General features: G+C 34.5%; 3 protein-coding genes across 3 annotated transcripts; 2 read left to right on the top strand and 1 right to left on the bottom strand.

The window, feature by feature from the left end:
• Positions 1-3,002: 3,002 nt before the first annotated feature.
• Positions 3,003-4,971, top strand: LOC112048417 (dnaJ homolog subfamily C member 30, mitochondrial). Its single transcript, XM_024085935.2, has 4 exons — positions 3,003-3,386; positions 3,469-3,556; positions 4,157-4,310; positions 4,553-4,971. The coding sequence occupies exons 1-4, from the start codon at positions 3,213-3,215 to the stop codon at positions 4,803-4,805; spliced, it is 669 nt and encodes a 222-aa protein (XP_023941703.2). The 5' UTR covers positions 3,003-3,212; the 3' UTR covers positions 4,806-4,971.
• Positions 4,972-6,048: 1,077 nt separating this feature from the next.
• LOC112048400 (vacuolar protein sorting-associated protein 37B) lies at positions 6,049-13,275 on the bottom strand. Its single transcript, XM_024085917.2, has 3 exons — positions 12,973-13,275; positions 11,870-12,041; positions 6,049-10,911 (listed from the first exon to the last, which is right to left on the bottom strand). The coding sequence occupies exons 1-3, from the start codon at positions 13,090-13,092 to the stop codon at positions 10,556-10,558; spliced, it is 648 nt and encodes a 215-aa protein (XP_023941685.2). The 5' UTR covers positions 13,093-13,275; the 3' UTR covers positions 6,049-10,555.
• A 3,177-nt stretch (positions 13,276-16,452) lies between these two features.
• LOC112048429 (N-acetylglucosaminyl-phosphatidylinositol de-N-acetylase) lies at positions 16,453-21,882 on the top strand. The gene is made up of 4 exons (XM_024085952.2): positions 16,453-16,925; positions 18,131-18,421; positions 19,199-19,292; positions 20,200-21,882. The coding sequence occupies exons 1-4, from the start codon at positions 16,610-16,612 to the stop codon at positions 20,372-20,374; spliced, it is 876 nt and encodes a 291-aa protein (XP_023941720.1). The 5' UTR covers positions 16,453-16,609; the 3' UTR covers positions 20,375-21,882.
• The last annotated feature ends 6 nt before the right edge of the window (positions 21,883-21,888 follow it).

Consider the following 21,888-nt stretch of genomic DNA (forward strand, 5'->3'; position numbering starts at 1 on the left):
TATCATTACAGACGTGTACAAACGTTACTATCACGGGACTATCCACTGCGGATCGCATTTTGCCGAGTGATGCTTCAAAAGCATCGGGAAGATCCTCAGTTCTTGGATAAAGTACTATGGTCGGATGAAACAACCTGCAAGAAAGATGGCTATTTAAATCTTCACAACCTACACAGCTGGAGCAATGAGAATCCGCACCTGATGAGAGAAGACAAATCCCAATATCAATTTAAGGTCAACTTATGGACGGGCATTTTAAATGGAAAAGTGATTGGGCCTTTTGAATTACAAGGAAACTTAGATGGGGACAGTTATTTGAACTTTTTACAAAATGATTTGCAAGAATTACTAGAAGACGTCCCCCTAAGCGACCTTCAAAATATGTGGTATCAAAATGATGGTTGCCCAGCTCACTACGCTCGTCCTGTGAGACAATACCTAGACCACGAGTATCCGGGGCGTTGGATCGGGCGACTTGGTCCTATCCTATGGCCACCCCGATCACCCGACCTAAACCCCCTGGATTTCTTTTATTGGGGTTGTCTCAAAGACAGGATCTACGCAAAACCGATTACGACATTGGACGAGCTTCGGCAAAAAATCACTCAGGCTGCGGCACATATCAATGCTAGAAGATATGCGCGAAAAATAAAACGGTCGTTTTTAAGGCGATGTCGTGCCTGTATTAATGCCGGTGGAAAACAATTCGAACATTTACTTTAATGTTGTGTAATTAAAATAACAAACACATTTTTGGAACATAGTAAAATTTATTACTAACAACAAGAACAATTAAGAAATTTGGTTCTTGTTTACAAATGGTACGCATATTTTTTTTTGTGACTAGTTATCCTAGGGTTATTATACTATTTTGAAATCTTGATTAGTTGCGTCAACTTTGAAAATAACTTGCCATAGCGGTGTTCATACTTTTTTTTGCAAGACCATGAGTCAAAGTAGACTGAAAGTAAAAATCTTTAAAAATTTGAGGGAAAAAAAATATTTTGATTTTTTTTTGTGTAAAAACTGCGGGCATTGTGGTGTTTTTAAGAGTTGTGGTGAATAGTAGTACTACTTAGGTTCCGATACAAAAAAAATCTTAAGCATATTTAAGAAATTGTAGCTGCGGTAGTTCAAAATATCATACAAGGTGTAAATTTTCAAAGAATTTTAAAATTTATTTTGTAACTAAAAAAAAAATTTAGGTATATTTTTTTTATTATTTTTCCTTAAGTGCTCATGAGCAGGTCAATCTTTTGGCGCCCGCTTATCGTTGAATTTTGGGACACGTTGTATACAAAGTTTTAAAACATTACCGTTGTACAAAAAAATAAAATTAATAATAATTGATTTGAAGAATACGGAATACAACAATACAACAGCTGGGATCGAACTCTGGTCTAATAATATTTTCCTCTTAGCATTATACAAAGTTTTAAAACATTACCGTTATACAAAAAAAAAAATAATAATAATAATAATTGATTCGAAGAATACGGAATACAACAATACAACTGACCTAATACATAATTTGAACCTAATACATATATTATATACAAAGTTTTAAAACATTACCGTTTTATAAAAAAAAAAAAATAATAATAATTGATTTGAAGAATACGGAATACAACAATACAACAGCTGGGATCGAACTCTGGTCTAATAATATTTTCCTCTTAGCATCGCACCGATACTTCAACTTAGGTATATTGTTTGCAATAAAACCGGTTTCTAGCGGCACTTGTCGCGCGCGACTCTTGATGTAGATGTGGGTATTATCAGATTTTCTAACTCAATGTTGCAGTTTCAATGAATTACTGACTGGTGACAATTTTGCGTTGTTTATTACGTAACTTGCTTAATATTGTTCTTTTGTATGGTGTAAATTTATATTGAATTTGTGTTTTGTGTTCTATAACTCTAGAACGCACGAACCGAATTCCACGGTTTTGCATTCGTTGGAAAGGTCTCGGACTCCGTGAGATTTATAGTCAAGAAAATTCAGGAGAAATTTCAACGTAGGGTAGGGGTAAGGTAGGGGTAGGGTAGGGGTAGGCTAGGGGTAAGGCAGAGGTAGGGTAGAGGTAGTTGATAGCTAACATCGAGTTTCACGCGGACGAAGTCGCGGGCGTCCGCTAGTATATTAATAAACAGTAAAAACAGAAAAATGCTATAACATCACTTTTTTTCATTGGGTATTTAACTACTATTTGGCAGCTATTGGATACAGAACATTTAAAAATAGAAACTGAACATTTATTTTGTCATGAATTATCATTACCATTATATATTTAAGGTCAAATGTGACACAGTGTCTCAAAGCTTTATTTAATAGGTTTAACAAAAAGATTGAATTTGTTTTAAAACGCGCTACTTCTAAAAACCCGCCACAAAACGCCATAGACAATAATTACTCTTTGAGCAACGCTGATAGTACCATCTTGGTTATGCTTTCACCGGCCAACTCCATTTTCTTCTTTTGGACTCCTTTGTATCGGACTATTTACCAACAAAATTGTCTATCGTTTTTTGATATACACACGTGTAATTTTACACATACTTATTACTGACACATCGCTGAGACTTGGCACACAGAATACTTGTTTTGCTGTTCCGGCTGAGGAATCAATCGAGAATTTTTAGATAATTTTATTAATACAAAGGATTTTAATAGAATCTTTTAGTAAATTAAAAGTTGTTGGAGCTCTGTAATCGATTATAATAATAAAACATTGATTCTGAAAAAGCCATAGATTTAAGATTCGGTACAAGTACCTCTAAAATAACGATAAATCGCTGATCATACACTTTGACAGAGGGATATGGTCTAGTATGGGTCTAGTGAGATAGGTCCAAATGTAATTCATCTGAGACTTCTACTATAGTCTATGCTATCTGTCTATTTACTTCCCTGTCTACGTTTTGCTCTTCGCTTTGAAGTTTTGTACTTTTGACAGTTGACAGTGAAATTGTCAATATTTGACATTTGTCAATGTCAATGTCTTCATCATCTTACCAAAAACTTAAAAAATTCGAATTGTGTAATCACCACAAAACATTCCTATTTTTCATTTTTAGTCAAAATGTAACACATTTGTCTAATTTTCCATAGTACAAGTAGTAAAGTTTTGCAGAACTAGACATTAATAAGCATGACGTCGTTGTTGTACAAATAATTTTCTGAACGGCGATACATAACCTTTCAATTCGAAATGTTAGCGCAAAATAAAAAAATGTTCTGTGAAGTTTTCCGTACAATTTATACGACATCTCGAGTTAGTGCTAATCATTACGACGTACTTGGAGTTACACCGAAGGCAACACAAAATGATATTAAATCTGCTTACTATAAATTGTCGAAACTATACCATCCTGACAAATCAAAGGTATCTACCACTTTCCATTGATATAATTATATTTTTCAGCATTTAATAACAAAGGTTTCAGTGAATGCGTTATTGTTTCCAGGATGAAGAATCTGCAAAAAAATTTAGAGCTATCACAGAAGCATATGAAGTCCTAGGCAATATTAGTCTTAAAAAAATGTATGATAAAGGTACCTACTCCATAAAATTACAGAGCTAATATAATTTCAAGTTGATATGTTTTTCATTGTTTTATATTATCCATTAAACATTTATTCTATTTTAATAAATGTTGAGCAAATAATGTTATGTCAAATATATTAACAAGTTATATTATCAGAGGTAAACTAGATGCAAATGGATCTAAAACAAACAGTTGCAATACACAGTTTTAAATCGTTAAAACATCCCTATATAGCTGTTAACATAAATAAAAACAGCTTTTTACATAAATCAAAGATATCTTTATAGGTGTGGATAAAAAAAATATGTATAAGTTACAGTCTATATATCTTTGCTAACTGAACTGCTTTAATGGAAGCATCCACATATCCGCATTGTACATATTGGACACATTTTTAATTTTATGGTAGATAAAATCTGTATGATGCAGATAAGTGAATGCAGTTGTTTGATTTACTATACTAAGAATACTACAATCTGTTTGTTGTGATCCATCCAGTAGGTACAAGGCAGATTTGTAGACACCTACCATTAAAATGATGTAACATCTTTCGTATGTGTATCTTTCAATAAATGAATTTGAATTTAACCAGTCAAACCATTTCAAGGTCTTCTGGTGGGTAGATCAAGTATCACTAGGTCAGAGTATAAGCCTGAAGAAGAACCTACAGACCCATCATTGAAATTCTATAAGTCTCGAAGAGACAGGAATGTTGTACCCACCATGGATGGTAGAACACCAATCTATGATTTTGATGCTTGGTAAGTATAACTTTTTTTTATAATGCTGATAATTTTTTTACAGTATAAACAAATGTTATAGTATCAGAGAGGGGATAACAATCCCACTAAGGGCTAAATTCACTAGCTGGTGCCCTAGACAAAAAGACCCTAACCTTATAATAATGTCGCTGGTTAGGGTCACAACAAAACCCACATTGAAAAAATGTTAATTTTATTTATTCTACTGAATCTATCATCTTACTTAATACTCTATTTTACAGGTCCAAACAACATTATGGTGATTTATTGAAGAAACAACAAGTAAAGAAACAGGATGTCAGACATCGAAAACAGAGGGCAGTAGATTCTGCTAATCAAGAAATGGTGATTTATTCAATGTTTGCCCTTGGTACACTCTTCATGGCTTTAATAGTTTATGGTACCTCTGATTATGATGTTGTTGATGATGAAATACAAAAAAATAATGCAAAACTACAGAATGGACAAAATATGGAGTCTAAATCTAAAAGTTGATTAGTATGTTTGCCATTTAAAACTTGCCCATATTAATTTATAATTACTGCTGTATGAATATATATAGATACCTAGCAAATAAATGTATAAATTGTAAATAGCAATACATATATCATTAGTTATTGTAGTAAATTATTTTATTTTAAATAAAAATAATGTTTTCTAATTTTTGTCCCTTTTTCTTTCTAGTTAAAGCCATAGCTAGAAAGGCATCATTTAACCAATATATGCTTTATTGTTAAGCTGCAAAATTTTGCAACAAGTCTATTGTGAATATCTCCAGCCTGCTTAACTTTGATGGAAATAATAAATAGTATCCATTTGCAGGTTATTTTACAAGTGAAAGATAAAAATACTGCAATGCCTTTAATGGGTAATCACTATTACACCTATCAAAGGACCATCACAAATGAACTACCTATACAAAATCACCAAACAAAATCGATCAAACCATTCATATAAAAAGACGGCCGCGTGGCTCAGTGGGTAGTGACCCTGCTTTCTGCATCCACGGCCGTGGGTTCGATTCCCACAACTGGAAAATATTTGTGTAATGAGCATGGGTGTTTTCCAGTGTCTGTGTGTAATATAAGTATTTATATGTAGTATAAAAATGTATATGAATAATATAATATCAACTGTCTTACTACCCATAACACAAGCTACTCTGTATGCTTACTTTGGGGCTAGATAGTGATGTGTATTGTCCTATCCTATCCTACCTATATTATAAACGCGAAAGTTTGTATGAATGTTTGTTTTTCTTTAAAGCCGCTACTACTGAAGCGATTTGGATGAAAATTGGAAATAGTTTTCTCATTGATGATATGAATGTTTGTTACTCTTTCAAGCCTCAACTACTGAACCAAATTAGCTAAAATTTGGTATTAAGATATATTATAGCCTAGATTAACACAAAGGCTACTTTTTATCCCGGAAAAATCCATGGTTAAACTATTTATATTGCCTGTTTTTGGTGCATTTGCCAAAAAAGACCCCTTCCTTCTTTACTATAGCTCTCGCTTATGGCTCGAGCTGCAATATCGCCTCGGCTGTAATTTTCAACTTACCGCACATATATCATACATATACTTATTTCAAATGTCAATACTAAAAGTTATAAGTTTTTACTTCTATTTTCAATCTATTAAATTTTTATTTTTGACATAAAAACCTCTCCCTAATCTTATACCTTCTCAGTTCTGTTGTGTTTAACATAATATAACAAATCAAACACACAATAAAACTTTTTCATATATTTAATATTTATATCTATAGTTACATTTTATATCAGAAAATAAATTTCAATATACATTCATATTACCTAAACAATAATATAAAAAAAATGAGATGACATGAAAATCAAATTGTTATACAGAATATGGATGACTTTTGCTAATTGCTTATACAACAATAGCATTTATTAATTAATTAAAAAGAATAGAAAATCACAATAGTATTTATTCATTTTAAAACATGATCCCTTTTATCTACAAGCACCAACAACAAGCGGACTGTTAAAGATTTAATTATATTCTATATTATTAGGATTTATCCTCAGTTATCTACTAACACAATTGACATTATTTTAAAATATGTTGGCATCCATTATTTGTGTGATAGCAGTCCTAAAGTGCATTCTATTTATTATGGTTAGTCTTGATTAAAAACAATATATACAACTTAAAAATATCTGTTTGTTCTATAAAATCAGGGACATACATGTACATACATCATATAAATTTTCTTAGAGGTTTTTTTTATTCTTTACAAGTTAGCTTTTGACTACAATCTCACCTGATGGTAAGTGATGATGCAATCAAAGATGGAAGCGGGCTAACTTGTTAGGAAGAGGATAAAAATCCACACCCCTTTCGTACCGTACATCAGTACATTGTACCAGAACTCTAATCGCTTGACGGTACGTCTATGCCGGCCGAAGCATCCCGGGTGTGGCCAGTTACCAGCCAGACCTGGATTAATTAAGAAACCTCAATCAGCCCAGTCTGGGATTGAACCCAAGAGCTCTGTATTGTAAATCCATCGTGCATACCACTGCGCCACAGAGGCCGGTTTGTATACGGATACTTTTCTTATCAAAAAAATAATACCTGTTATCAGTAAAAATTCAAATTCTATAACAAGACTCCATAGAATAAAACTTTAAAGGAATCACACACAATCAATAATACTTATTGTCAGTATTATTGATATTGACAATATGTAGAATAAGCTAGTCCTAACCAGCAATAATAATCAATATCCTATCCTACTAATATTATAAACGCGAAAGTTTGTAATAATGTTTGGATGTTTGTTACTCTTTAACGCCACTACTATTGAATTTGGCTGAAATTTAGAATGGAAATAGATTTTACTCTGGATTAACACATAGGCTACTTTTTATCCAGAAAAAATCCATGGTTTCCCGAGATTTGCGAAAACTGATGATTTATTAATATGAATGTTTGTTGCTCTTTCACGCCTCGACTACTGAACCAAATTAGCTAAAATTTGGTATTGAGATATATTATAGCCTGGATTAACACATAGGCTAAGGCTAACTCCACCGATGCCGGTCCCAAGTCCGGATGCAAAAGGAGGAGGGTTAGCAGGAGAGACTATACCTGCTGTAAAAGGTCAACGCCGAACCTCGGGCGGCGGTTAATATCCTGACAAACCATGGCTTTTCTCACACCCATGAAGCGGTAACCAGTGGCCGTAAGGTCTAAATCACCTCTAAAAGACTGATCCGGAACGGTCAGGCCAGAGGTCACACCCAACTCTGGCAGGAATTCTAAAACCCAATCCCATGATCCAAAAAAAACCAAAATACCCTCACTTAACCCCTTCCTTCCCTTTATCACGTCCCCATCAGCACAAGCACAATACACACCACACCATACAGTCAGATACTCCACAAACCACACATACTTCGGACAAATATGAAGACGGTTTCAAATAGAAAATTACTACCGCCGATCACTGGATTACCGGACGGCGGTGCGGCTACAGTCCGCCCTGCGTATTCTGGGGGGGGGGGGGGGCGAGAACCCGCCTTGCGCATCGCTCACCCAACGACCTGGCAACGAAAATAGGACCGACGCATCAACTAAAAACGAACCCACCCATGACCCAACTACCCTAATACCAACCGATACTCAAACACGCCCGACCCCAGCTAGACAGGACTCAGATTTTAACATGACGTCAGTAGCGATGGCCATCCCTCCACCCACTACCTTACTAAAAACCCTGGAAAGGTTAGTAGACAGGTTTGTACGGGATGGGGTACTAAGTAATACCCCTCTACATCCGAACCAACATGCATACAGTACCAGCAAATCCACAGAAACAGCCCTACACTCAGTGGTCAACAAAATAGAACACAACATGGAAAAAAAAATAATCAACACTAGGAGCCTTTATGGACATAGAAGGAGCCTTCGACAAAACCACGTTCAAAAGCATAGAAAAATCCATTGAACGACATAATGTACCTTCAACAATAAGAAAATGGATAAACGCCCTTTTATCACTCAGGGCGATACAAATAAACATAAATGGAAAAATCCAAGCCATCGCTGCCAGAGGATGCCCTCAAGGAGGTGTACTCTCACCACTACTATGGAACTTGGTGGTAAATGAACTAATCAGCAAACTGAACAACTAAGGCTTCCTAACAATAGGGTACGCCGACGACCTAACAATACTAATAGGAGGAAAACATGAAAACACCCTTAGTGGAATAATGCAAGATGCACTCAAGCAGATAGAGAAATGGTGTACACTCAACGAACTATCTGTTAACCCCAGAAAAACAGAACTCATTCTGTTCACAAACAAAAGAAAACCAAACATTCGAAATACACTGACTTTATTCAAAGTAACCCTAAAGTTAACCACAGAGGTAAAATACTTAGGGGTAACACTAGATCAACAGTTAAACTGGAAAAAACATATTGAAACGAAAATTCAAAAATCTACAATCATCCTATGTCAGTGCAAACGCATGATAGGCAAAACATGGGGACTAAAACCGCACATAATGAAGTGGCTACTGTGGTGGGTACCTTACAGTCGTAAGAAGCTCAGTGACATATGCTTCTATAGTCTGGTGGCCAAAAGTGCTCCAAACAACAACACAACAGGAACTTCAAAAATTCCAAAGACAAGCACTGCTATCCATAACGGGCAGTATGTGCACAACACCTACAGCTGCAATGGAAGTAATACTAGGAATTCCACCATTACACCTCCACATAAAAGAGGACGCTTACAGCCCTTAGACTAAAAACATGCGGGTTGTGGATACAAACAAACACATCCCACACTAACATCTTAAAAGAGGGAATACAAATGAACCCAAGTATGGAGTGGATATGCGATAAAACACAGAAACAATTCGTGATGGACAAACCCTACAAAATCAACACTGAAGAAGCCAGTGACTACTACACAAACCCTGACGCCCTAAATGTGTACACGGATGGATCAAAGACTGACACAGGTACTGGAGCAGGAGTCTACTGCCAAGACCTCAACATACGGATTGCACAAGCGCTTGGTAAGCACAACTCAGTCTTCCAGGCGGAATGCGTCGGCATCACAACAGCGGCTGTTGACGTGACCAACAGACAGGTTAAAATTTTAACATTAATATACTTAGCGACAGTCAAGCAGTACTAAAAGCACTGGCAAAACACTCGACTACGTCAAAACTACTGCTAGACTGTCACAAGGCCCTAACAAAACTTGCAACAAATAACTTAGTTACCTTAAGATGGATAAAGGGACACAGCGGAATTTTAGGTAATGAAGCGGCTGATGAACTGGCGCGTCGCGCCACGACACTGAAGGTAGTAGGACCCGAACCAATAGTACCCATACCATTCAGTGAATACAAAACATGGTTGCACAAACAAACCATCAAAACCCACGCCGAACTATGGGACAGCATAACCACATGTAGACATACAAAAGAGGCACTCCCAGGCCTCGACCCAAGGATAACAAAGAAACTTATGAACCTCACACGAGACAAGCTGAGAACAGTAGTTGGACTAATAACAGGTCACTGCCCGCTAAACAAACACCTTTCAATTCTAGGTATGACCGACAGTCCTCTGTGCAGAGCCTGCATGGAGGAGGACGAGACACCGCTACACGTTATGCTCAGTTGCAGAGGCGTAACGGAACAACGAGCAACCTACATTGGCTCCTCAGCGACACTCCATGAGGCTATCGGCGACCTGGGCGGCCTGCTAAGCTTCTGGAGCGAGCTCGGCTGGATGGAATAAATCCAGCGGGAACCTACACCGAGGGACCCACGCACAACGGCCAAACACTTGGCTAAGTGCGGAAACGGCCCAGAAGAAAGAAGAAGAAGAAAGAAGAACACATAGGCTACTTTTTATCCCGGGAAAAATTCATGGTGCCCAAAGGATTTGTGAAAAACTAAATTCCAAGCGGATGAAGTCACAGACGTCTACTAGTGTCATATTATTATTACTTATGGGGAAACCTTACTCAACATATTGACAATATTATTGTGTGTGTGAGTTATTTGTCATTATCATTGTTTCTTTTCTATTTATATATTTAATATATCTACATAGATACAGTGTTTGACATGATTACCTATCTGACAGCAAAGTGCAATATTTTTAAATTTATTTCTTTAAATACATTTCTTTCGTTGAATTGTGATTTAATATTACACTATTACACATTTTCAAAATAGACTAGTTTTAAAAGTGATTTCCATACATACCAGGCATGGGCATATTTAATGGACCTATTGGATATGGAATATTTGGCACACCTTGATTTCCGTAGCTCGGATATGGTAAATATGGTTTCGCTAGTCCATTACCAAAGGAACTTTGACTGCCAGTTCTTAGCAGCTCACTCATTTTTTCAGATTTGAATTTTTGCAAGTGCATTTTTTTTCGTATTGGCTCAAAGTCTTCAAGAAACTTGTCTACATCTATTTTTCCAGTGAGAAAATCTTGTGCTACATTTTCTGATTGTTCTTCCGATTCTGCAGCCGCTGTTTGCAGCAACGCCAAAGTTGTGTCTGGTGATATGCCTGCTGATTTTGATTCTGAAATTTTTAACAGAAATCTTACTTAACAGTATATATAAAATTTGTTTAGATGTGTTTGTTATTTTCAGGAGAAGGTTCTTAAGCCAGAAAAAAATTAAAAAGAGGTAGGGGTAGATGAAAGTTTACATCGAGTTTCAGCAGACGACGTCGCGGGCGTCCGCTCTCCTAAATTTTTTTTTTCTCTTTGGATCTGCGATCAGTTGTTAGACTTAAAGCAGGTGAGTTGTGAGACTTGCGGTGGTTTCTGACAGGAGAGCCATAGCTCTGCTGTGGGAGCACATGACAGGTGCAATACCTATTAGGCCCTAGGCAGTGCACTTCATAGATACATAAACGCAATGTACCTATACCCTGAGGATTTGTTACTAACCTGTATTGGAGGAGTTCCTTCCTTTCCTTTTAGTACAATTTGGATGTATAGAACCTACCCTAGTTAAAAACCTTGTGCACACCATTGGCCATAGGAAAATATTTGTTGCACAAAATAAGGAACAGCTCTGCTGCTGTTGCAGGAACACTTTAATTTTAATAGATGCCTTCAAAACATTAAAAAACTATGTATACTTTTAACCCACCTCTTATGTCATAGTGTAAATGAAATATAATATATACTTTTTTTACGGCCTCCGTGGCACAGTGGTATGCGCTGTGGATTTAATGACGGAGGTCCTGGGTTCGATCCCCGGCTGGGCCGATAGAGGTTTTCTCAATTGGACCAGGTCTAGCTGGTGGGAGGCTTCAGCCGTGGCTAGTTACCACCCTACCAACAAAGACATACCGGCAAACAATTTAGCGTTCCGGTACGATGTCGTGTAGAAACCGAAAGGTGTGTGGATTTTTATCCTCCTCCTAACAAGTTAACCCGCTTCCATCTTAGATTACATCATCACTTACCATCAAGTGAGGTTGTAGTCAAGGGCTAACTTGTGAAGAATATATAAAAAAAAAAACTTACTGTATTCACTCAAGAGTTCTTGAATGCGACTGCACAACTGTTCTCCTGTTGAAGACTTCTGCTGCACCTCAGCTTTGAGCTCTTCTAAGTCCGGTTCTTTGCTCAAGTTGAACTCTGCCAAAGATCTGTTGCTTGCTATGATCATCTCTTTCTCCGTCTCCCAATCTTTTACCTAGGATTTAAAAAAATAAATTGTTAAAATGTTTAACCTATAACTACAGCCCTACTTGATGTGTACTGTTTACCAACAAACAATTTAAAAAATGGGAGTATTAATTGCTTATCTAACCTAATAATAATTATAATTAACTGTTCTTAAATTAATGAAAATAAATTAGAACTATTAGATAAAGCTAATATATTTTGAATAACATTTTATAAACAAACAAAACATATTTTAAAATAAATAAGTTACGAAATGACATGTGTTTTCCACCTTCATTTCTAATTTGTTTGTTGGTAAACAGGGCTGTACAACCCAATGTGTTCAAAAATCAAAATTTTGTTAATTTCAAGTAGGCTTAGTCAGTTTACAAGCACTTTTGAAACACCAAATTTGTAGTGATTCTACTGCTAGTTGGGAAGGTAGAATTGACTGTATATTTTTCAATATCATGATTGATCCTTAATGTTTCTTGGAAATTCATCAACATCACTGTTAAAACATTAAATTAATAACACTTAATTTTATTGTCATTTGTCACACACAAAGAAAATAATTCATGTTACACCTGTTTTTTTAACTCGCATAACTATATATTTGATACTATAATACATTTTATTCAGTTTTTACAAAAAAGTATATAAATCTTAACATTTTATCACCAAGTAAAAGCTTATTAATTCCTAGTTAAAACTTATTTTAGGTAATGAAATAAGTTCATCTCTTATAGGCTCATTGTGTAAAACATTGTTTTTAATTATTAATTAGTACTAGTCTACAATGACGTCGGAAAAAGATAAGTGTAAAGCTCAATCCACTAGATAGATACACGATTTACAAAACACAAAGTTAATTAGAATGAGTCATGTTTTATTAGCATGTATTCTTTGCAAAACATTGTAGTAGCATAGCACGGTAGCTTTTGTTATATATCAATTACCTGTTTCACGTCTTTGAGTACGGAATCAAATTTGGTATCATCGTTAAGCATTTCCTTGAGCTCATCTGAGTTCAGATGAGCTAGCAGACCTATAGCTGAAGGGTAGTCTGGTTGTATCATTTTCACCCAAGTTTAAGACAGTAATGATTTATCAATGATTTTTAAATTTCACTTAAATACGAAGGATATTTATATTGAAACTAAACAAATAGAATTATTATTTCTTCTCGCTTTCCTGTTCCTCAAAAAATGTTTTGAGTTTTCGTTTTTTACACAGATAGCGATTTATCACAGACGACAAATAAGATAAGGGCGATTTACAGAAACAGATGACAGATCCTAAATTTTACTTTTTAACCAGAGATTTTTTTTATTATACTCTTTACCCACAGAGCTCAAACATTTACGTACCACATAGAGGAATTAGAAAATGGAGATGCATCGCACTCAAATTCACGAACAAAATTGTCTTTCGCTTTTTGAGGGGGGCGAGGTAAACTCACACATCGAAAACATTTAACACCATTAAAAATATTCAATGTCCATACACTACACACAACTATAAATTTGACTCGCAATACACACACGCGTAATTTTTATACAGACTAACAAACACATTGCTTAGACTATCCACAGATTAAATACATAGAATATTCGATTACTGATCGATGTTTGGCTGTTTCGTCAAAAGAATCGATTTTTTTTATAAATTGTTTTTATTACAAATTTGATAAAATTAAGATTTAAATACTTTCAAATGAAACGTTACTCCATCTTTTAATAAGCTACAGGTTTTTGACCGTTTTTTATGCCATTTAACAACACAAACCGGCATTTTAGGGAGCTCTTTACACGACGAAAACGATTACAACAATGAAACATCGATTCTATAGCAACAGTTTTTTTTTATTTTTAATCTTTGTCAGAGGGGTAACGGTTAGCGAGGCGAGTCCTGTTATTTAAATGGTCTAAAACGTACCACGTTATTATTTTTTGTCAATGGAATGATGGATATGGAACAATAGATATACGATTTTTATTTATTTTACAAACACAATGCGACGACGACGACGGAACTTTGGACGGTTCTCGGAACACATGTGTTTCGCAGCAAAATCATGGTTCACGCCCATAGAGGAACGTTATTAATGGTCGAAGTTCGTGCACGATTCTTACGAAAATCTATATCGGGTTTCCTCTTTTTAGATGTTTATCTGTCAGTGTGGCGTCAACTGTCATTGACACATTGACAACCACCACTTGACAATGACAATGACAATTGACATTTGACAAGTGAAAAACTTGAAAAGTGTCTGAAAACGAAAACTATAGTCCACAACTTTAGGTTTTTTACACAACAATAATACTACTCAAAAAGGTTCTTTTAAGCGACACTTTTCGTTTCGATTCACATACATTTTATTTTTAATAATAAGCTTTACGGCTCTGGGTTCTAGCCCTTTTGAGTCCGGATTCACATACAACAAATTAATTATCACGGACCAATTATAGAAAGACCTGCCCCGCAAGACGTTACCTCTCTGTCAAACAACCAACGATCTAACGCGTTATCGATTGTATCGATGTTTCATTGTTGTAATCGTTTTCGTCGTCTAAAAAGCTCCCTAATAATTCCGGTTTGTGTTCTATAGTAGTAGTATAGTAGTAAGTCAGTCAATGGCATGAAAAACGGTCAACAACTTCTAATTCACTAAAAGATGACGTGACGTTTAATTTGAAAATATTTCTATTTTATTTTTGTTATTCTTTACATGGTAGCCCTTGATTTCAGTCTCACTCAGTAACTGATGTTCAGTCAGTAACTGATGATGCAATCTAAGATCGAAGCGGGCTAACTTGTTAGGAGGAGGATGAAAATCCACACCCCTTTCAGTTTCTACACGACATCGTACCGGAACGCTAAATCGCTTGTCGGTACGCCTTCGCGGTCGAAGCCTTCTACCAGCCAGACCTGAACCAATTAAGAAAACCTCAATCGGCCCAGCCGGGAATCCAACCCAGGACCTCCGTCTTGTAAATCCACCGCGCATACCACTGCGCCACGGAGGTTGTCAAAAACATAATTATAATTAATGATAAATTAAAACAATATATAAAAGAAAAATCGATTCTATTCTTCTAACGAACGAACGAACAGCAAAACATTGATCCATTAATTGAATATTCTGTGTACAGATTATAATTATTATTTATTCTTGTTAAATTTTTTCGATGTGTGAGTTTACCTCGTCCCCCTCTAAAAACGACAGACAATTTTGTTGCTGCATTTGGGTGCGATGCATTTCCATGTCTAATTCCTCTATGTTAATTAAATAGAGTTTGCAGAAATACAACACAAACGACATAAAAAGAACCTTAAATACCCCAAGCAGACATGAGTCACAAACCATTTTGAAAAACAAAGATTGAGTTTTATGGGTATTAATATGCATTTATAAAATTAAATAAGAGCTTTAATTAATTTTATAAATCGTATTATCGTATTATCATATCAAAAGAAAAAAGAAGTTGTAATTCAAATGATGTTTTCTTTTATTATAATGTGAATAAAATATTTCATTTATTGCAGAATTACCTTAAACTATGATTATTTTTTTGATTTTGTATTAAGTGAAAGAAGATTTGAGATTTGACAGTTCACACTTCACAGCACAGAACACTACTTTATTTTTTGTCTGTGACTAATACTCCTACTTCACAGTATTCGTTAACTAAATCCAGTTTGTTGTGCGTATTTTCTTCCCTTATAATTTTTGTTATTTCGTTTTGTTCTCGTTTATTTGTTATTGTTTATTATTGTTATTTGTTGTTTGTTTACTGTTTTTAATTTTATTTAGTTTAGTACGAAATTAAATTAGCACTTTAAATCTTAATATTTTACAAATAGGCCTAAATTGAAAAGTAGTGTCTTAACAAACTCATCAAATTCTACATAAAAACGTATATCTAACAATAACCCACACTACGAGAAAACGAGTAAAAACTACTTGTCAAGTTTTTAATTTACGCCTATAATCGCGTACATAATTTTCATAGTCAAGCTACAGTTTTCTATTAGTAATTGAGTTACAGATAGAAGGACAGACGGACATGGGTATGGGTATCTTCAAGTCAAGAGTGAATAGGCATCTTCTAGGCAAGCGCGTTCTACCAAAGGCTGCCTCATAGCTTACAATCTAGCGTACAGCTAAGCGGTGCTTGCTTATACATAATAAAAAAACAAAACTATAAGGGTTCTTTATTGACCACGGAACCCTAAATATAAGTGAAACATTATCTGTTCGATAAATAACAGTTTATAGGAACATAAAATATAAAAAAAATTGTCTATCAAAGGAAGTTTTATTTCATGACAATATTCGTGAATAATGCTTTAGTAAAATGTTGAGCAACCCTGAATCATATGTTTTTGTTTATTTACATTGTTTAAAATACCTACCCGATCTGACTTATAAGTATTTTACGGAAACGGATGAATGTTCAACATTATATTTACTATTTTATTTCGAATTATAACATAAAAAGAATATTTTTATTTATTTTAGCCAGTGAACCAAATGAGTAGAACACATTTACCGTCCCTTAAACGTGAAATATTAGTATATTTGAGTCAGAAATGTTATTTAATGAGTATCCGCATAAATTGGAATTCATGTATAACTTTTACTTAAAATTCGTGTCTGAAATATTAGTTTACATTAGAAATTTTATACTTTACATTGGTGTTTGGTTAATCAGTTATTTGTGTGTGTGCTGTGTTGTCTACCGGCGGTACGCGAGGAAATTGCCAACCAGAATTCGAGGAGCTCTCGGTGCTAAGAGAGTGCTATTGGTGATTGCACACCCAGACGATGAGTGCATGTTCTTCGGTCCTACGATTTTCAGATTGTGCGAGCAAGGCGCTGAAGTGTACATACTTTGTTTATCAAATGGTAAACAATTGTTTTTTAATACAATCAAGTTATTATATACTACTGCATTACACTTTTACCTGTAGATCATGTAGCGTTAGTAATAATGAGGTAAATAAATAACCCATGTGCTATTTCAACTAAAATCTGTCTCTGTGCCAAATTTCATTCAAATCTGTTGAACTGTTCTGGTTTAATTGAATGATAGGCATCCATATGTCCAAACTGTAGAGTTTATAACATTATTAGGTTAGATTTATATGAACTGCACACAATATTGTCAGCTTATTCAAACTACTTACTACCAGAGCAAGCCTCCCTCCTTAAAGGAGCCAATACTTGCAAAGCTGATCCAATGCAGGTTGACAGGCTTAAGCTTGATATTTCGTAATAGCCTAAGACTTGTGATGCAAAGTCACATAGGCTAACCACTGAACCAATGAGACAATTTTGTGATTTGTGAAAAACTGAATTTCATGTGGACAAAATCATGGGCAAGAGGCAGTGATGTACCCATGGATTTTGACCAGGGTACGCATTCAACATACAAATCTTACTAAAAGGTTTTATTGTAATTAAGTACCAGCTAATGAAAATTGGTTGGTTATTTCATTGCAGGTCTTGACATCAAGGTTTCCCAGATTCCTACTTAGGCAAGAAGCCTAAGTAGGAATCTGGGATTATTAATCACTCATACCCTAAGGTGTTAATTTAGAGCAGTGGTGAGGGAGGAAGTTTGAAATTCCATTTTTTCAGTACCATTTTAATATCAGGCAGAATAGTAGACACTTTTTTTAAATGGTCTTAAATAATTGTTCATTATTGTTCTACTAGATTGAAATTTTTTTTTTTCATATATTTTTGAGACATAATTACATGAAAATTTAAGTTTTTAAATTTGTTTTTGACAATATGAGCCAAAATACCTATCGGTCTATATTTCAACTGTTTCATGACGTCACTATAACAAATCCCTTACAATTTGAGCATTTGACAAAAATATTAGTTGACAATTAGTTTGACGTTTAGTACATCAAGTAACATTGTGATGTCACAAAATGGATGACAGCATTTAAAAAATACAATTTTTAAATAAAGTTTTATAAGAAATCCTGAACTTTTATTACTAAATATTTTGGACCCATATTCCATGTTCTATGCAAAATTTAAATTGTTTATATTAAATTTCAACTACTATTAGTGAAGATCAACTTATTTGTTTCAAGGTAATTATGAAGGTAAAGGAAGCCAGCGAAGGAAGGAGTTATGGGAAGCGTGCCAACACCTTGGAGTGCCAGACACAAATATCTGCCTCATCACAGACTCAAGGCTACTGGACAGTCCGAAAGCTCAGTGGCCTGTTCCTGTCATAGCAAAGCTTATAGAGCACAACTTGGAAGCTCTGGACATAGATACTCTAGTCACCTTTGATAGAGGCGGTGTCTCGTCACATCCCAACCATTCTGCAGTATTTTATGCAGTAGCTTATATGTTTGTGGAGAAAAATATGCCTAAAAGTTAGTAAATATCTTATTTTATTATATTACTAGCTCCACAGCCTGTGGGAATATGGGGATAAAATATAGCCTTCTTCTTTGTTCTGGGCCGTTTACATATGATTGGTTGTTGTGTGTAGGTCCCAGCTGGTAAATATAGCCTTTAATACTCACAAATATTTCTATTGGTAAAAAAAGTTTCACCCAGTAGTTTCAGAGCCTATTCAATGCAAACAAACAAGCAAGTTTTTCTTCTTTATAATAATATCAGTATAGATATAGATGTTCTAATAAATGATGTTGTATTGCCTTTTGTAATTTTTAATAGCAGAACCTTGTGGTTTCACCCGCTATGTCCATTCCAATAGGAATATGAGGATAAAATATAGTCTATAGCACCCGGAGATAGATAGATAGCGTAGCTTCTAAACAGTAAAAGAATGTTTCAAATCATTTCAGAACATTAATTTCAGATCAGATTATTTTTTATTAGATGCATAAAATATATTTTCTTCAAGAATATTTTTAGCAGAGAACAGAGTAGTTGATGAATATATCTATATATATAAAAGAAAGTTGTGTTAGTTACACTGTTTATAACTCAAGGACAGCTGGACCGAATTGGGTAAAAATTGGTGGAGAGCTAGCTTAGAACCAGGAGCTAGCTAGCTTAGGACATAGGATACTTAAGGTAGGGTAGGAGTAGCGTTTGACGCGAAGTCTCGGGCGTCTTCTAGTAAAAGATAAATGTGAAAGAAAGAACACAGTAATAAATATAGTAATTGTTTTTTCTTTCAGAGTGCACAGTATACACACTTGATTCTGTAAACATACTAAGAAAATATTTGGGGTTTTTAGACCTGCCACTAAGTTTTGTACTATCTTCCAAAAGGTAAGTAAACATTCCTGATACTTGATCTATCTATCCAAAATTACTTTATAGTACTTTATATTGAACAAGACAAATTTAAATTTAAAAAACCAAATTTAATTTTGTTAAATTTACTTTATATATTAAGGATGTTTATGCTAACCACTGGATCTACCTTTGCAAAGTGCATAAAAGCCCGTTTAGAAGATCCAGATTTCAAAACATAGTTTTTTGTGGTAAAAGTAGCATCATCATTATCAACCCATATTTGGCTCACTACTGAGCTCGACTCTCCTCTCAGAATGAGAGGGGTTAGGCCAATAACCCACCACGCTGGCCCAATGCGGATTGGCAGACTTCACACACGCAGAGAATTAAGATAATTCTCTGGTATGCAGGTTTCCTTACGATGTTTTCCTTCACCGATTGAGACACGTGATATTTAATTTCTTAAAATGCACACAACTGAAAAGTTGGAGGTGCATGCCCCGGATCGGATTCGAAACTCAATTTTCGATAAAACTTATTCATAGAAGACAACACAAAAAGACAATTTTTAAAACTTTTTATAACTGGACAGAATGCCATGCAGTTTTACAAAGGTAGATTAGGCTTTGATTCATTAAGATTAACGGCCAGTTTCTTCATCGTAAGTAACGTCTTAAAGCAAAAGTGACGGTCTTAATCACGGAAAAATAAAGTCGTCTTGACTACTTACTACTTTTACTGTTACTTTAGCTTTACATGAAGAAACTGGCTGTAAGAAGAGATGTAGGTAAAGGAAAAAGTCATTTAGAAACATCGAACTCTAAGCTGACAAAGTCATACGCGTCTACTAGTGTTTTGAGAATGAAATATGAGAGTTATCCAAATTATACCGACTTGCCTTGCCTTGACGATAAAATAGTTTCTTTTGTGTGAATTTCAGGTATTTCTTACGGTGGACGGAGAGCCGTCGCGTGACGCGAGCTATGAAACGCCACAAAAGCCAAATGGTCTGGTTCAGGTATTTGTATGTAATATTCTCCAGGTACATGGTTATTAATACACTTAGAAAAATCAATCTTGCCGATATTGAATTGGAATTAGAGGTTGATGACTAAATGGTAAAGGGGTCAGACTCATCACCGAGAGGTCGTGGTTCGAACCTTTGTTTGCTGGATTTGTGTCGTACCCACTCCTAACACAGTATTTGCCTATTACTTGGAGGGATGGGAATATTGGTCATGTAAAAAAATATATGCCAAATATTCTTTTTAAAAGAAACTGTAAAGTTCTCAAAAATGTATGCTGGGGTCTTAAGGTAAGGAAAGACCTCGCAATCAAACAATCAATTCACTATCTTTGATGTATTTGTTGGCTATTTGACTTAAACAAAATTGAGATTCTATGTAAAAATGTCATCCACTGCCTATTGGTGGATATCACACAGTAGGTAAATGACATGTCAATTGATTTGATATTTATTTTATAAATTATATAAAGAATAGGTTGATAATAAAGGCCGAAATAGTGAATAGGCCAGCGAAAAAGTAAAACAGCTCGCCATATTGTAAACAAAATCTAAACTATTTTCTTCTTATAATATTGTTAAAATGAAAAAGTAATGGCTCCCCTTAACCAAGTTTTTATAATTCTAGTCAGGCTATACTTATTTCTATTGATGACCATTATTATTTAAAAATAATTAGATGAGTAAGTCTCATTCAGTAAGTCCAACTTGGCTTAAGTTAAGTAACTAGGACTAAATATAAATTGTATGTACTTTATGAAAATTGAAGTAGTTTCATAAAGTAGAGATGAAAAACTTAATAATTTATGAACACATGAAATTAGATGTGATTTGCTTTTATTATGATTATAGTACTTGTACAGAATATATTTTGTTATTTTCTCTGTATAATGTAAGTAGGTAGGTAGTTCTGGACTTAATTTTGTTTAAAATATAAATTATGTCTAGAAGTTTTAAATATTATAATATCACAAATATTTTATTCCCTGAAACATTATGCCTTTCAGTAGATTTTGTCCATGTGTGTACACTATTAATTGTATTTTAAAAAACAATGTTCAAATTAGATTAAGTCAGAATGAAAATATACATACAAAAATCATTATGATAATATTATTGTCAAACTAATATAATAATAATTAAATTATAAAATATATTGAAAAATGTTTATATGTGTTGTGATTTGAACTTAATATTGATATCATTTCTGGCTGTTTACTTACCTCGCACATTATTTTCCTTATTTACATATTAATTATTGAGTTATGTAAAAAAATTAAAATTTTGATAACATTATCTATACTAATATAATAAAGAGGTAAGATTTAAGATGTTCTAAGGGGTAATCTCTGGATCTACTGAACCGATTTTGAAAATTATTTTACCAATATTAAGCCATGTTGTTTGTGAGTGTCATATTATTTACAAAAGAAAAAATATGTAGGTATGATTGGATCACCTTACAATTTGATTTAGCTTAAAAGTATTTTTGGATTTAGACATTCCACTTTTATCTCCCCTAAATACCCTAATGTTACTTTGAAGTTTAGGTTTGTGACCCTAATGTTAAGTTAATAAAATAATTTAAGACTTTTTGCAGGTTTA

The sequence above is a fragment of the Bicyclus anynana genome, chromosome 8 (genome assembly GCF_947172395.1).
Source record: "Bicyclus anynana chromosome 8, ilBicAnyn1.1, whole genome shotgun sequence".
Classification (NCBI taxonomy): Eukaryota; Metazoa; Arthropoda; class Insecta; order Lepidoptera; family Nymphalidae; genus Bicyclus; species Bicyclus anynana.

Coding starts and splice junctions, on each gene's coding strand:
- LOC112048400 (XM_024085917.2), bottom strand. CDS start 13,092: ATGATACAACCAGACTACCCTTCAGCTATAGGTCTGCTAGCTCATCTG. Junction 12,042..12,972: donor TACTCAAAGACGTGAAACAG/GTAATTGATATA, acceptor TTTAAATCCTAG/GTAAAAGATTGGGAGACGGA. Junction 10,912..11,869: donor AGAACTCTTGAGTGAATACA/GTAAGTTTTTTT, acceptor TAAAAATTTCAG/AATCAAAATCAGCAGGCATA.
- LOC112048429 (XM_024085952.2), top strand. CDS start 16,610: ATGTTATTTAATGAGTATCCGCATAAATTGGAATTCATGTATAACTTT. Junction 16,926..18,130: donor CATACTTTGTTTATCAAATG/GTAAACAATTGT, acceptor ATTTGTTTCAAG/GTAATTATGAAGGTAAAGGA. Junction 19,293..20,199: donor TTTGTACTATCTTCCAAAAG/GTAAGTAAACAT, acceptor TGTGAATTTCAG/GTATTTCTTACGGTGGACGG.
- LOC112048417 (XM_024085935.2), top strand. CDS start 3,213: ATGTTAGCGCAAAATAAAAAAATGTTCTGTGAAGTTTTCCGTACAATT. Junction 3,557..4,156: donor TAAAAAAATGTATGATAAAG/GTACCTACTCCA, acceptor AACCATTTCAAG/GTCTTCTGGTGGGTAGATCA. Junction 4,311..4,552: donor ATCTATGATTTTGATGCTTG/GTAAGTATAACT, acceptor TCTATTTTACAG/GTCCAAACAACATTATGGTG.